At 43.5% G+C, this 16692-nt stretch overlaps 2 protein-coding genes across 3 annotated transcripts in view; one reads left to right on the top strand and one right to left on the bottom strand.

Moving 5' to 3' along the window:
- The window catches only part of RPP25L (ribonuclease P/MRP subunit p25 like), an 85015-nt gene that overhangs the window by 42675 nt on the left and 25648 nt on the right, over positions 1–16692 (top strand). The gene's annotated exons all lie outside the window — the stretch shown is intronic.
- Positions 1–16692, bottom strand: part of DNAI1 (dynein axonemal intermediate chain 1) — a 134921-nt gene that overhangs the window by 36521 nt on the left and 81708 nt on the right. For both annotated transcript variants that reach the window (XM_052670112.1, XM_052670111.1), the window contains 5 exons: positions 15020–15109; positions 10244–10331; positions 7671–7750; positions 1895–2043; positions 972–1071 (listed from right to left, as the gene is read on the bottom strand). In XM_052670112.1, coding sequence (XP_052526072.1) covers positions 972–1071; positions 1895–2043; positions 7671–7750; positions 10244–10331; positions 15020–15109 — 507 coding nt within the window. The remainder of the gene's footprint in view (positions 1–971; positions 1072–1894; positions 2044–7670; positions 7751–10243; positions 10332–15019; positions 15110–16692) is intronic.

The following is a 16692-nucleotide window of genomic DNA, read 5'->3' on the forward strand; positions in this document are numbered from 1 at the left end:
AATGGGAACAAAGTTCTGCTGGCTAAGCCTGGGTACATTAGTATAACTGATTTTTTTATTATTTATTTATTCATTCATTTATTTATTTTTGTAACATTTTAAGTATATATTCACTTAATTCTGCTGCTTCCTTGTACCTTGAATCAATGCCTGGGTATCAGCTCATGCTGGAGGTGCTCTTCTCCTGAGCACCATCCATCCATCTCCAGGGAAGCACTCATTAATGAGCTGTTTTCACACAGAGAAAGTTAAATGTTTTTCTCTTGGCATGTACCACTGCAAGCAGTACATCCCCTTTGATGTCACCAGCATGAAGAAGCTGGGACTTACATGTGCTTGCAACACTCATCTCAATGCAGAGAGAGCAGCATCAGGAAAGAGTAAATAATGCATGCCTAGCAATATGCATGCTAACAGCAGGAGAACATAGGAAAAACAGTCTGTTCCCAGGCTCCTGTCTATTTTTCCTTTCTGTCTTCTAAGAATCACCATCTCTGGAGTATGGTCCCACCAAGAAGGATTCATGCTTATAGAAGAATGGCCATATCCATCTATGAAGGTTTTGTCAAGCTTCACAAGACATGCAGCTGATCTTCAGTATCTGCTAAGAGCTCACCAATTTGTGATTTAACATCAGTTTGCTGCACAGCTGGCCCGGTTGCTTTTGTAAGTGTGGCAAGGCCCATGGGTAGGAGGAGTAAGAAATGCTGCTGCCTAGGTTTTCTCAGCTCCATTGGACATCCGTGTCCTCTGAAATCAGGTTGATAAAAAATGGAATTAATAGTTTTAAGGCCTCTCTATGAAGCCCAGGCAAGCCTCAGACAAACCAGCTTCAGTCAATGGACTGGAATCCTGCTGGCCAAACCTCAGCTCCCAGATCTGCCTGGCCAGGATTGGGCTGACCTGTCCTCATACTTGGCCTTCGTCTCCCTTGACATTTTCTCAGTCTGCTGAGAAAATCAGTCACTCACCTTGCCATCGGTGGTGACTGCTGCAAAGACTGTGGAAGAGTAAGGGGACCAGGCAACATCTCCTACAGCAGCATTCAAGTCATAAATGAACATCGGAGTCCTGTAAAGAGAGATACAGGCTCAGTTAAAAACAGATCACTCTGAAAATGAAACACTGAGATATAACCACTTGGATGTTGCAGCCTGTGTTAAATGCCAGCTTCAGAAATGGGATATGGGCTACTTTCTTACACCAAACACTAGCCAGGGTCTGAGCCAAAGGCATTGCAGAGTTGAACCTCAACCTAATCCCACTGCACTGAGAAGTAAAGAAGCATGTTGCCTTCTTTCTGCAAGTGTTTTGAAAGCTTTTGCTGCACACAGTGAGAGGGAGACTCTGTGCTTAATAATCATACCAGAAAAAGTGATCTTCCCTCTCTGTACCTCTGACATTGAATATTAAGAGTAGTATTGGCAACAGAAAACATTTGACTCTGACTGATTTACAATGAAATCAGTTTCCTGATTGAAACCAGACATTTCTCAACCACTAAACCTGAACTTCATTATGCATTTTAAATGTTCCCATTTTTTTAAAATTTTTGCCTCTATTAGGAGGCATCTAAGCCCCTGAAGCAACGTACCAGCATTTCTCTATGCCACTGCTCTAGAAGAATCACCCTGCCACAGCAAGTCTGAAATGTAGACAGTTCCATGGCAAGGCAGTGAGGTTGTTTGCTTGAGCTGCACTTCTTGGCAGACTTCTGGAGCAATGCTAGACTTCATACGTCATCCTTTAGATTGACTCATCAGCCATCAAGAACAGAGATAAGACAGCAATATCAGCATCTTAGAGTGAAACAGCCTCAGATTTGAGCAGAATCAACACATGCAGATGGATATCCTGGACCTCACTACCCGTGCCAGGACCCAGTAGGACCTACTTGATGGTGTGATCCCAGATCTTGACTGTCCAGTCAGAGCTGCAGGAAATAAAGATTTTCAAGTGGTAGGGATTCCAGCTCACTGAATCCACAGCCATGTGATGGGCTTCAAACACATCCAGAAACTGGTTTGAATAGCATTTTGAACACTGCAATGGAAAGAACTAGTCAGTAATCAGAGCTAGACCTTCTTCCAGAGTTTGTATTCCCAGAGAAAGGTGTGTACAAACATTTGTATGGCCTCCCAGGCTCATCTGGGCTGGCTGGGATAAGGCAGCTGGTACCCAGAAGTGCTACAAACATCATTTAGCACATGCTGTTTCACCCCAACTGCAGGCAATATTGAGCCAGACATACAGATGGGAATAGGCTGGATTTAAAGCTGGAGGCAGCATACAGAGCCCATTCTCCACAGTAGGAGCTCTCCCACCTCCTGCAGTGCCTCTGTAATGGGCTCTCAGAAAGGCAGGGGAAAATGACTCTCACGTTGCACAGGAGCACACCAGCAGTGTGCATTTGGATTGTTCCAATTAAAACCTCCAGTAATGGCATTCTCAGCACAAGGAGGATCTATCAGACCCTTTGGCTCTTAACAAGTTTTAGGAATACATCTACAGTCCCTTCTCTGCCACCATCCTGTAACAGCTTGACCCAGCAGCATGCGCCACCACACAGCCCTGCCCTGTGTCTCTTCCCATGCTGCTCATGACTTCCCTGAAGGATGTGAGAATCCTGGAGGCTGTCCAGCGCTGAGGAATTGGGCTGCTGGGCCGCCCTGTGCTCTACTATGGCTATGTGAGCTCATGAAAGGGAGGAGAAATGATGATCCACTTGCTGGCACTAACAGAATATGGGACTCGATCAGGATCCTGCTAGTTCCATGTTCACAGAAAAATGAGGTTATCTTCGCCCACCCTCCTCCCACAGAAGGCTTCTTCATCAGCCACAAGGATCCCCACTTACAAGTAATACTCTCTTGGTTGTTTTGTCATACGCAAGCCATATCTACACTGCAAGTTTGGGTTGGTCTGAGGATTTTCTGTCAGTCTGCCTCATACTGTCACTACAAGGACTTTTGAGCACCTTTCTCTACTCCCCACGGAATGCAGCAAAACCATCATCTGCCCGAGCAGCAGGATTGCTGAAGTGTTGCATGACTTTAAATCCTGCAAACCAAAGCTCTAACTAATCAGGAGGCTTAACTACTTACTGCACATGACATTCACTGTCTGGTAACTCTCACCTGCTTTGTTTACAGTATCCTTGTGTGTTAAGGACAGGTACAGGATTAGGAGTGCTGAACTCCGTGCACTGCATCAGCTCTGCCATCCCCAGGAGGGTGGCCATGGCAGGAAGCAGAAACAGGAATGGGGCTCATGTCCATCTGAAACTCACTGATGGTGCCTACAGCTTGTTGCAGTCTGATGCATACTCTGGCTCTGAGCAACTGTGCTCTCATGTAATTATGGTAACGAAATCGCCCTTAATGGCATGTTCCATAACTTTGCTTCATAATTCACAATGTTCAGTCACCAGGAAAATTGATACTTGGCTTGTTTTGAAAGTCACTTTGCTGGGAACAGACAGAATAGGTCACAAGTAATTCATCACAAGAGAGAGGCTGCTTTATTTGGTTGTCTTTTCAAGTAGGTGGATTGAAGGTCCTTAATACCTGACAGCTTTGATCAGTGAGATCCTAACAAGATCTGTCAGCATCCAACAGATCTGTAATGCTTAGTGCTCTGTTTTTAGAGCCTTGTTGAAGTTGAGTCTGTGATCAAGGCAGCTCTCCAGTACCAGTATGGTGGGAAACACTCAGGGATGTTCTGACCCTCAACACAGGGTTTGCAGCCTGCAAGTTTGGCTTGGAGCTGAGCTCCAGGCCTTGTCAGGACAGGGACCTGAAGCTTTCTCATTAAATAAGCAGCAAAAGGGGTTCTGCACAGCCTGGCTGGTGTCATTTGTGAAAAACAAACTCTGTGTGCTATACCCTGTGCTCTGGCACTGCTGATCCTACACACCATGTCTATCCAGACCTCCAGTGACACATCTCTGATGTGTGACACACAGCCATGGCCTTCCCAAGAAGAAGGAACTTTGAAGGAAGACCATGGAAGTAACTTCCCACTTTGAAGGAACACCATGAAATTAGTTCAGAAAGAAGTTTGACTTTCATGAATAAGAATTTCTGAGTTACCTAAAACTGCTGGCAAAGACTTCTCCTGCTATTCATTTTAAAAACTATACCATTATTAGACAAATGTCAAGGCGAAAAACAAAACTGCTGGAAAATGTGACGCTTAACTTCTGACAAGACAGCTTTGAAGAGGATGAGTTGATTCAGAGAGCAGGCATTTGTGCAGCCTTTCTGATCCTCTAGAGTGCTTCTCAAATATGCTGAAAGTGTTTTTCTCCTATTTCAATAGTGGTATGTGTGTGTGAATAGTAAATTGTATTTTTATGATGGGACAGGAAAGCGAGAAAGTAATACAGAAAACAAGTAATAAGATATCTGGCAACAAGTTACAAAACAAATGGGAGGAATACTGGGAAGAAAGGACAACTGCAAGGAACACAGTTTATTCATAACCTTCATTAAAAGCATTTCAACTTATCTCAAATGTTAACCTGACACAACACTGCTTTGCTTCCACGTTGAATTGACAGTTATACATGTGCTTATAATGTGGAGTGTTTCTACAGTTCACTATCAGAAATACGAGCTCAAGGTAAATCCAATAAATAACGTTGTTCAAAGGAATGCTGTATCTGGCAGCAGAAACAGTACAGCCCACAGCCAGCATTCCCAGGCAGATCAGGACACCCAGCTGCTCTTCAGAAACTGCCAACACAAATGTGACCCATGCTGTGGACTGCCTGGCCTGACCACACAGATACAAATGTCCTGGTGCTTGGTACAAGAGAATGAGAGCATGAGAAAACATCTTTGTTAAGATAAGAATCACTCTTTCTTTCTGTACAGACTTGCACTGAGATTTGTTGCCTTAACTTGTTTCATCCTCATGCAAACCAACTAAGAGAGAAAGAAAAACCCTTCTCTCGTGTGAAAATGCTCAAATTTTATCACAGTTTGTTTGGTGTGACGCTCTGCTGATCAAAAAAATAATTCTGACCAAAAAGCTGAATGTTCTAACGCCAGTCTCAAAGACCCATCCTTTTGGGCACCAAAGCCGAACAATTCCTAAACAGCAAACATGATATGCAAAGAGGTAGTTTTGCAAGACAAAATCACATTAATGCGGAAACAATTTGTCCTCTGTGTAAAAGGGCAATAGATGGTTCTGTGTATAATTAAGATAATGATTTCTTGGCTTCAGAAGGGCTATTAACTAAGCCATTTTTTAAATTCACTGTAATCATTCCACAGCTGAAGAATTAACATATTATAATGCTATTTGTGGACATGCACAGTCTTTGGAAAAATGCCTCTCTGAAATTCATTTCTCAATTTATTTAATAAATAATCTAAAATTCAGCCTGTGCAGAGAGCATTCCATGTTTGATACTTGGCTCACACAACATGCAAGGTTCAAGTGTGCAGTTTTCAATAAGAGCTGGAATTAAAGTGTGCAATAATCCCTGAGAAATGTCTGGAGCAGCAGTGTCTTGTTGATTCCAAAACTTCTGAAACTTCTTGTAGAAAACTCCTGGGTAACACTGAGGTTACAAGCACTTTCCCCACATTTTTTGTGGATACTGCAAAGGTCTAGGCACTGAAGATTTCTCATCTCTGTGTTATTCCATACAATCTAATGGACAACTGCCTCCTCCTTCTCATTGCAACACCTGACTTTGACAGGGTGGTTGGCACAGTGTGACAGTGGCCCCATATTTCTCTAAAGCCCACCAATGCCACAGGAATTCTTTGTTCCTCATCATAACCCCAAGATCAGCATTAGTATCAATAAAGAAAATATCCTGTGCAACAGCCTCTCTCTGCATTTGTCCACTCAGTAAGTGGTTAAAATGCCTGGGATTCAAGGCTGGGATCACTATGTTTAAACTCTCCTAGCTCTTGTTTCACTGAAGATCGTTGAAAGCAGGACATACAGCTCTGCTCTGCCAATGCAATCACCACCAAATTCTGTTCTGACTCAATCCACCTCTTTTCTCTACTGTGTAACTCAGCCTGGATAGCAGTCCAGCCATTTCTCCTGAAAGGTAACTGATGGCCCCACCTGACACTGACATCCACCTTTGTACTCACATGCAGCACTCTAGCATAGAGGGAACTAAAACCTGTGGTTCCTTCCTGCATTTCGATCAGGACTAGATGTAACAGTGTTCAAACAAACCAGGGTACAATACCCAAGGTACCAACTATGGTAGGCAATCAGCCAACTCAGAACATCTGCCTGTAACTGAACAGATGCATTGCACTTTGTAAGCATCAATGAAAAGCCATTGCACCTACATCACCTACATCACTGTCCATCACCCCTCTGCTCCCAGCTCCCTTCTGCATCTGTTTTGTCAAATGAAAGTGAGCAGTGTTCAGAAACCTTCCCTAGATATTACCCAGAAGAGGAGTAAATTTTCTTCAGCTTCATCTCTCTGGAAGGAATACATATTTGTTACGTCTGTTTTGCCTACATGATTGAAATTCATTTCAGAATACAAATCCCTTTGGATTCTTTTTTTTCTGTTTTGTTTCCATTTTGCAGGAAGGACAAAACGAACTTGCAGTATAGCTGGATGGCTCTGCTCTGCATCCCAGCCTCCCAGTGATGGTCCATTCCTAATGCAGAAGGGCTGTAAGTATGATGTTAACAAAGCCAAAAAGCCAGCTTGGAGGAATGCAAGCCAAACAAAAGTTATGTAAGTAACACAAGCAGTAACAAGCCTAATTTTCAGGGCTAACTCAGAGATCAAAACTTCCTATTTTTATCTTGTTTTCTTAAGGAAAAAAAAAAAAAAAGTCTGTCTCTGCTGTCTGTTTCTCTCATCTCAGACAACTTTTGACCTCCCCAGCAATTTTAGCCAAAGTTGGCTGCAGGGAGGACTTGGCAATATTAAAGTCTTACACATTTCATAAAAAGGAATGGCTGCAGAATGCAAACATCCCCAACCAATGCAAAAACCCCCAACCAGGCAAAGGCAATCAAAACTCAGACCCTGTCCTCACCACAGTAGCTGTTTGGCACTTGGCTGCAGGAAGACACCAAACAGGAGGTGGGCTATAGCATGGAGGTGGGACATAGTCATTGAGGTCAGACAGCATTGAGGTGGTAAGAGTAAGGAAGTATAAGGGGAGGCAGTGAGAAACTGGAGATAGAAGGGCAATGAGAAAGGAGCTGGGATGTAATTGTGGAAGGGAGGGTTTGGGGACATTAATCTACAGGAAGAAAGGCTTCATTTGTTTCACTGCTCACAAAAGGTCTAAAAAGGAAAAGAGATGAGATTTTTCCTGCCATTTCCCACAGTCATAAGGACAAACGATCGATGCCTTTTAACTTCTGCTCTGATCATGGTTAGTGCCTCACTTGCACAGCTGCAATCTGCAAAGCATTCTGGGACACAGTTTGCATGAAAAAACGTTTCTGCAGAATAATGCTTTAATTGGGTCTGTGCAAAGAGCTGCCTGTGACCCTATGGGGCTCTGTGTTGGTGTCAGGCTCACCACAGTGATCTGTGGGCAGGACCAGCCTCTGAAGTTGTACTTTGTTGCTATCTGTGCAAACAGTTCAGATGACAAACCTGAAAGACAAGCACGGGTGAGGGGATGTAAATCAAGAGACAAAGAAGCCATTCTTACCTTATAGATCTTTCCCTCTTCAGTACCAACAAGAAACAAATAGTCTATCTTTTTGTGAAAATCAAAAGATGTCCCACAGCCTGTGAAAAAAAAAGAAAGGAGTCACAGAGAAAATTGGTTCATCTGCACAGCACATGCTCCCTGCCCAATATACATGCACACTGCCAAAGTTTCCAGAAGTGATTTATTAGCAGAAGCTCCTCAAAAATGTTAGAGCCGCCCCTTCTGAAAGCCCTTCCCAAACTGTGCCTTTCTCCAGGACAAAAACAAAGAAGAAACAACATACACAAAGGGGAAACGGAACTGAAAGATGGGTGAACTGACCTGAAGTAATACACGTAGGAGGTCAGTAGCAAATTTAGCTCTTGGAGCAGTTGCCTGGTTTACCCACTGGACTGGGCTGTCCCTTAGCTGGCCATAAAGATCACTTGGTGTGGAAATCCAAAGCCGTGCATAACAACAGCCACAGGACATTTGTTGCCCTAAGCAACAAATGCCCTAAGACTGCCTCTGAGAATTCTGTCTGTACAAAAAATAAGTCTGTGCTCCAGGAAGAACTGACACAGACCTGTGATTAGCAGCGCCTGCCAGATGGCCTCTAAAGGCAAGGGCACCCAAGGGAGTCTCCATCATTCTCTTTGGGATCAACCTCAGCCCCCATCAGAGACTGCAGCTTCTGGTTCAACTTCTCTCTCAGATATAACTTCGAGGACACTGCTAGACGCAGAACACAAATCAGCTCTGCACTCTGCAATCAGTCACTAGTGCTCTGTGGTCCTACCAGGCCTATTATTGTGTCTGCTGTCTGTCTTTGATTCCAAACATCTCTGAGGTCAACAAGACTCCAGTTACATCTGTGGACCTCCAGCAAATCAGCATCCTCTAGCACAACAGAGGGAGTAGCAAGTGTTTTGCAAATGTAAGAGTAGTGAGGACCAGATCTGCCCCGTTAGAGAAAAACAAATCTCTTCTGATTGGTTGGTTTTCACAAAAACATGAATGTTTTCTGAAGTGTTAGAACGGTCCAGAGAGGAAACATGATAATTCCTTGTGCCCTTTCTTGTCCTTGGCTCAGAAGCCATTTAGCAGGCTCACTTCAGTAAAGCCAACAGAAAAGAATGTGATTTGAGAACAAATCTTTTGGCAGTCACACAAGGATTCTTCTTACTTCACAAAAGCCTCAAATCAAGCAGCGCTGCAACCCATACATAAAACAGGCATCAATCACAATGGGATGTGATTCTTTGACATCCTCTGGTTTCTGCTCCCATAACAGATGCAACATCATCCAAGAAGCTAAACTCTCATGGTGGTGAAAGAAAATTTCAGTAAGGTTCTTGAGCAGAAAACGGGATGTCTGCTGAGTGCCAGAGCAATCTGGATCTGCTGACCAGAAGGAAAATGCACAGCAATCATCAGAGGAGAAATCAGAACAAGCTAAGAAGGTTCAGAAGTACGTCATTTCGGAGAACTTTCTGCAAAAGCAGCTGAAAACAGCTTTATGTCCTAAACGTTAAAAAAATGTAGGCCTCAAAGGAATTGCTAAGGTTGTTTCAACCCCGTAATACTGTCTGCATTTTTTTAACATTTAAATAGATTGTTAAATATTCAAAGCAAGCCTTAGAAAAATCCATTTCCCAGCAACACTAACAAATAATCCCAGTGCCTCTGGGAGTTCTGCAGTGTTCAGCTTTCACTGGTCTCTTACAATCTGTGTGGCAATGCAAACCTTTCCACAAACACACATTCAGGAATTACTAGCCTGGAAACATTTCTAAACGCAGTGCAAGACCTTCTCCAAACCAAGACCAGAGTTTCAGAGCAAAAAGTGGGTACAGTAGGATGATCAGTGGAATCCTCAAGGCTCCCTGTGTACTCTGGGACTTCCACAGCTGACTCGCCCCCTCCTATATCAAACACAGGATAGTAAGGATAAGAGGATTCAACCTAGAAGAACTGCAGTCTCTACCTTGTATGGAGGGAGTCTAACATAGTAGCTCAGAATAGGCATGTGCTTTTAGAGAGCCAAAGCCATATGAGACACATCACACTGTAGGCTGGGTGAACTGTGCACTCAGGAGAGGTTGCTTTTCATTTTGATTTGGCCAGTTCAGACCAGCATTTGGTAGGAGGTAGGAGGAATACAATTGACTTAATTCTGTAATACAGGTAATTCCCTTGCCATGTCTGCACCAAGATGTCATAGAATCACAGAAACACCAAGGTTGGAAAAGACCTACAAGATCATCCAGTCCAACCGTTCACCTGCCATCAATAGTTCCCACTAATCCATGTCCCTCAATTAAATAATGTTTAAACTTTCCTTGAGCACTTCCAGGGTCAGTGACCTCACCACCTCCCTGGGCACCCCATTCCAGCACCTGACCACTCTGTGGTCAGTGGCCATTGCTACAGACAGACTTTACCCTACTACATGTTCAAAGCCAGGAGGAGTAATCCTTCTTTAGCCCTTCTCTTTCTCAACATCCCATTCCCAATTTAGTTCACCAGAATGCCTGATAACAGGTTTTGAGTAAGCGATTTATCAGCATGGCGAGGACTTGGGCTCCTACCAACTGTTTGCAGCTGCAGACCCTCTGGCCCCTGCATCGTTGTTCCCTCTGCTGACAGCTTGATGACATCTGTATGAACCAGCTCATTCTGCAGGCAGAGGAGATTCCACATGAATAACAGGCTTTACAGCAACAGCAACAATACAGAGACATTCAGTACTTTCAAATGGCAAATTTTATGAAGGAATTTTAAAAAGCTTTCCAAAAATTGTCAAATGTTTCATGCCCACAGCTGGCAATTTGCTAACATGCTGCTTTACATAAGACCTCCAGGAAACTGATACTTCGGTGCACTGGTACTGAGAGCCTCTCGTACATCACACAGGCACAGGCAGCTGACCTGGACAGCTTCAGGTTTTGAGGTCAGTACTTTCAAGTGTGAGGTGACGCTGTCAGCGTGAATTGTGTTGGGTGAAATCGCTCTGCATAGTGGAACATGGGTATTGTGTATAACTGTGGAGACAGCTAAAGCCCACACTAAGGGTTAATAACGCACTACCTCACCAGATCTCTCTTCTTACTGTCTCCCTACTGTCCCTAGAGCAGCCTCAGGTCCTAACACTCACAATCTCTCATACTCTAAGATTCAACCAACAAGAATAACCAGCAAATAGCTTAAGTGCACCACGTTGTTATCAACACAGCTCTAAAGAGAGCATCGCAGGGCACAACACTGCAGTGCATGGTTTCGTGTGAACGTAGGGCAAAAAGGCTGTGTCCCAAGGAGTTTACAATCTAGGTAGGAAAAGGAAGATAGATGAAAATAGACACCATGTGGGTGAGTCTGAGGAAATAAAGAGAGGGCAAAGATTCATTCTTAGACCAGCTCTGGGAATTAAAATACCTCTGCAGATTGGAGTTGGTTGTGAATATAAGAATACCCTGGGGCTAATAAAAAGAACAAAGAACTAAAGATTAAATTAGTGAGAAGTGTGGGCTGAGGACTGGATGTTTTCATGAATCTGCAGATTTCCCACTGGAGTACTGTGAGAACAAAACATAACTTCTTAGCTCAGTGAATCAAGCTTTAGTTGCAGCTTCTCTAAACCCAGAGCAGGACTTATGTGAAAGAAGAGATTTTGCCTGGAAAAGTCAGTCCCAGGGAATTTTGCATTAGGAATGGGTGAGAAGGCCTTGAGAGTATTTATTCAGTACTACGACTCAGAGGAGACAGAGTTTTCTAAGACATTTTAATCACTTTTTGAGGGAACACATTTACAGAAGCTCCTGCAGGACAGGCCAAAATCCGTAACATAATTTACTTCTTTCTCATTAGGTTGCACTGCTGACTAACCACAAGCCTTTGCCTATTGATGGGAGTAACTTTTCTGTGAGTCTGCAGCAAGAAGCCTCCTGCGCCCTGCAGAGTCTTATTTTCTGCTAGTGACTCTTCTTGAAGCACATGCCAGATTCATTAGGGTATAGACAGAAATAATATTAAAAAAGAGGTCATGTATGCTGGTGTGTGTATGCAAGAACTGGAAAGAGCAGGTCCCTGGGCATCCAGGAGCAGAGCACATTCCTCATACTGCCCTCTGCCCATCCAAGCAGGAGTGCGGTGGGCTGCTGGAGCTCAGTGAGGACATGCTGAACTCACCTCCGCTCAGGCTCCCTGAGAGTGTCTGCCATGTCCGAGCCGTGCAATACAAGTCAAAAACAAGTCAGTACATTCTAACAGAGTCTCAGTGGTCAGACGTGTGCTCTGGACAGGCAGACAGGTGTGCCAGCACACTACTCTGTTCTGGCAGAAAGATGTCTGCATGAGGCGCTCTATCTAAGTTATTCTACAGCCTTTCTTTGAAGTTGCTTCCCAGCACCTCCGCCAGGCCAAGGCCCACACTGTGGGCAGCTTGTGTAGGCTCTTGCCTTCACAAAGGATCTTACGTATGCAGCATTCCCCATTGTGCTGCTTTTTTTTTTTTTTATACACAGCCTTGCAGTCTGGAAAATGCATCTGTTCCTGAGGCTGTTTACCGACAGAATCATTCATATATTCCTCTGGGTAAACAGGCTGTTGACAGCCCGGCCTTCCAGGAATACTGAACAATAATCTGTTCCTTCTGCTGAATAACTGTAAAGCATTTTGAAAGCATTAGCAAATTAGGTCTTGCAGCTGCCCATTTCCCTTTAGTTGTTGTTACTAACCCCAAGTGACAAAGGTGGCCCAGGCCTATTCAGCAATTCAGCTCCAGGTCACAAAAGAAGGGTGGGCTGTGACTGCTAGTCAAACCCAGGAGCAATGAGAATCACCCCAAGAAGCAGTGCCAGACTGCATCCCAACCAAAAAATTCCTGCCATGATTCTGACAGCTCTCCTCAAAAGTCACTGCATGAATATAAGGAGGGAGAGCACACCTTCCCAGCAGCAGAATTTCCTCATTCCTCCTCAGTTTCACACCTTTCCGATGACCCAAAACCAAGCCAAGATGACAATGTGAACACGTGAATGTTTCAGAAGGCCTGTCCAAAGTGATCGTGCCAGTTTTTAACAGAGACGAGAACCACAGCCAAGGCAGCTCAACCTTCCTTAGCTAAAATCTGAAATCTTCTATCCAGATTTTGAGTGGTGCTTGCCAGTTGTCCAGCTGGAAATAAGAATTCATTTATTCACTTTGTGATCTCAGCTTTGGAAGTGTCAAAGTTACCAGTGTCTGATAACTTCTTCTGGATAGTCCTGTCAAAAAGATTAATTAAGTTCTCTTTCATTTATTCTATATTTGCACAATGGATTTGCAAAGTAGAAAATCTGTGGTATCATTAATTTTATTCTAAATAAAACTCAGAGATCAATCTCTTGTAAAACTGGACTTCAAGCAAATCATTCACTCTTCCTCGCTGTGCATAAAGCCATGGATTGTAACAAAGCACCCTTTTTGTTCTATTTCTTGCTTTCTCTTTGGAATTTCTCTTGGAAGAAGGAAACAAGAATGTACATAAAACTTGTCATTTTTCACCCTGCCTGCTAAGTACATATCAGTTCTGGCAATTTCAGGGGTCATTTCAACTCAACTTCATGCTGTAGCCAAGAAGTGCAAGGAATAAGTAGAAATAACACTGTGCTAAGCAGGTCTTAGAAGTCATACCAGGTGACTATTAACTAGTTGTATCAACACATTCAAGGGACAGGAGAAAAAAAAAAACAAAAAACAGCCTTATGATGTGGGAACACAAGTAAGCACAGCTGAATCACAGAAATGCTGCATAAAGCCCTTTCACAGGTGAGTTGTCAGCAGAACCTATCTGCAGATTCTTAGTTTATCCAAGCTGTGGCACTTCTCTGGAGCTTAATGTAGAAGAGGTTTAATGCAGCATGTCCCTCCTCCTGTGTGAAACAGAATTACTCAGTTATGTGAGCACAGCCAGCCACTGGGGCCCAGGCAAGAAGTGTAACATCCAGGTGGCCTTACCTGGATGTGCTCAGCTCTAAGAGTATACTACCCACTTCAGAGTAAATCCTTCTGGCTTTTCTATACAGGGGATAAAACAGGAGTTGCATGCTGCAACAGTGTTAGTCTGTATCTAGGGAGCTCTGAGCGCTCTTTCCAGAGGAGGACTTGGGACACACTTAGTGGAGGGATTTTTGTAACTGAAGCTGTGTGTATGAACCTGGAGGATTTTATGGAAGCACCTAACCATCAGTGCTCTCTGCGCATTCCTACTGTGCTCGTTAGAAGGGGCTCCAAATCCAGAGGTGGACATGAGGCTTAAAAACAGACATAATATTAGACATGAAACCCTGCCCATGGCAGCAAGGCCTAAAACTTTCAGAACAGACAAGTTTTGAATGGCTTAGTATGAAAGGTTAAAGAAATGAGTTATCTAAGGATATAAAGAAATTTCTTTGCTTACTGGAAAATAATGGGACAGCTGCTTCAAATTCCTATTTAGGGTAATTTGGTTACTTCTAAAGTAAAAAAAAAAAAAAAAAGCAACTGAACTCTTCAAAATGTAAAATCAAGTACCCAGTAGAGAAACTCATGTTAAGACTGAGAGATGTAAATCTAAGGGTCGTTTAGGAACACTTCTGCCAATGCATGCACCGCAAAAGTAATCAAAGGAGGAGAACACAAATGAGTTAACAGATTTTCTAGGGTGTGAGCAGGCAGTGTCTTGGCAATGAGAAACCCCCTGCCTGTCCAGTTGTGTGTTGCTGTCCCACTGCAAACACAAGCTTTCTCCCTGCTCTATGGCTGAAGTATTCCAACTTGCTTTTCCTTGCACCAGCTGCTCTGGGGAGCTGGGCACCAGCTACCAGGTTCCTATCTAGCAACCTGAATTACTCTGTACCACTTTGGTCACTCTATCAGAGCAGGAGAGAAGTTTATGTCTTCTCCTCTCCCTTTCTGAATTGCAATCTATAGGGCAGCATTTTGGGAGTAGGAATCTTGGAACTATAGAAAAAAAGCAGATTATTCCACCTTGTCTCTGGATGATCCTCCCAGAACAAGGAGGGTTTCAGAGCAAGGATAAGTGTTGAGTTACAGCATCTGTGAAGCAGAAAACTGTTCTCTTGTAATCAAGCCAATGGGATGCTGTAGGTGCATGTAGGATGGGTGGGCCCTGAGTAAGAAGTAGGCTCATTCTGCTCATTTCAAAGTTTAACACAGTGCTCCACATTCCACAGCAAGCTGTCACTGAACCAGAAATGTTTCACTGCCACTTTTTTTTTCCAAATCTTGTTCATTATAAATAATAATACAATTAATACATTATTAAACTTTGGAAAAAAAAGTGGTTATAATTTGGCCAGGAAAGGAAATTGCCACCTATTGTTTACCTTAACTAAAGTCCATGACACAATCCGTCCATCCGAGGAGACAGAGAAGAAATTCAAATTGTTGTCCATGTCATCTTTCTGCCACTTGACCTTCAAACAAGCAGACAATCCCAGTTAGCACGGAGCACCCTGAATTAGCAGGGCAGAGCCCCTGGCCTCAGCAGGGTTCTTGCCCACCCTTTGAAAAGGGCAGCTGGCTTCTACCCTGGAGTCCTGATGCTGGCTCACAGCAAGTGTGAACACATTCCCACCACCACAGGCAATTTCACAAGAGTCCCCACAACCCCCATCTCTCAGATGGGAGTTCTGCAGGGATGCTGCAGATGACGTATCACTGCCCTGAGCAAATGAACCCCTTCCCATTTGACTAATTGCTGCAAATGCAGTGCTATATGTCTACCCTTCAGCCAGCTCACCCCAAATTAGCTTTCTGTGCCTACACGGGACACAGATGAGCCCTTTCAAGCAAAGTGTGACATGGGTCCTTGGGGCACTTTTTTTTAGGGGGATCAAAACATCCCCATTAAAACTGAAATTCTGCCTATACCTTCTGAGCATCTGTGTGCCTAGTAAGGAGATTTGCCTTTTGACTGTGACAGCTCAGCAGGAGCGATTAGAACTCAGATAAATGGCTTACAGTTTAAAAGAGACATTTCAGTTAGACGAAAAGCATTAAGAACGCTCAATTTTCAGATGTGGAATTCAATCAGACTGAAGGGAAAAGGATGACTTGCCACTGGGCCTGTCAGCATAAACTCCTGTGGGCATCTGTCAGTTCAGGACAGGAACAAGCACTTTGGCAGGTTCTGCTGTGGTTTTCAAAGGTATATTTGTTCCTGTCCATACAGCAGACACACTTCCCTAAACATCATCTATGATAAATGGGCACGAGAATCCTAGAGCTTAACAAATAATCTAGGAACAGCCATTTATCTGGTATCTATTCCAGAATGCAAGCAAGCGTTCTCAATACTTTAATTACACGGATTGGGTATCCTGATGTTACTTCCTTGGAAAAAGTGTTAATTCTTTTTTATGAAATTGTTTGTACCATGAAGTTCTGTGGAGCATTAAAATTCAGCAAGAGACTCACTAAAGAGTAATTAATTCTCTAGTGAACCTGTTTCCTACCTAGAGCACACTGTTCTGCAGAAGAAAAAATAAAATGGAAGGGAATACACACACACTGACAGTTACACGGCCATAAGATGTGACTGAATTGTCTCGAGTGGTTTTGAACATCCATCCTTACACTGCAGAAATCAAAAGACTCCAAGTGGAACCACTTCTGCATGGCATTAAGGGATGGCATAATCCAATATTACTCAGAATAAATGGCTAGTGATGAAAGAACAGGTCCAATGCAACACACAGAGAACACTGATTTCCAAGGCTAGCCACTGCACACATTTGTGCTGTATATATCTGTTCCAGGAACATCTCCCCAGCATCATGAGCTACTGCTGATCACAGTGGTCACCAGCAGCTGCTTCAGATAATGAGGTTGGTGTAGTGAGGAATTTTAATTCAAAGAGAAGAATGCAAGCTTCAGAGGAACTGGTTAATAAACACCTTGACTTATGTGTTTCATGCAGGGCACAGGAACAGGGATGTGCTTCAAATCAGAGCTTTTTAAAATGCCACTCTAAACTTGTCCAACAACAAGGTGCACT

The sequence above is a fragment of the Tympanuchus pallidicinctus genome, unplaced genomic scaffold, assembly GCF_026119805.1.
Source record: "Tympanuchus pallidicinctus isolate F22 unplaced genomic scaffold, pur_lepc_1.0 scaffold9, whole genome shotgun sequence".
In the NCBI taxonomy this organism is placed as follows: Eukaryota; Metazoa; Chordata; class Aves; order Galliformes; family Phasianidae; genus Tympanuchus; species Tympanuchus pallidicinctus.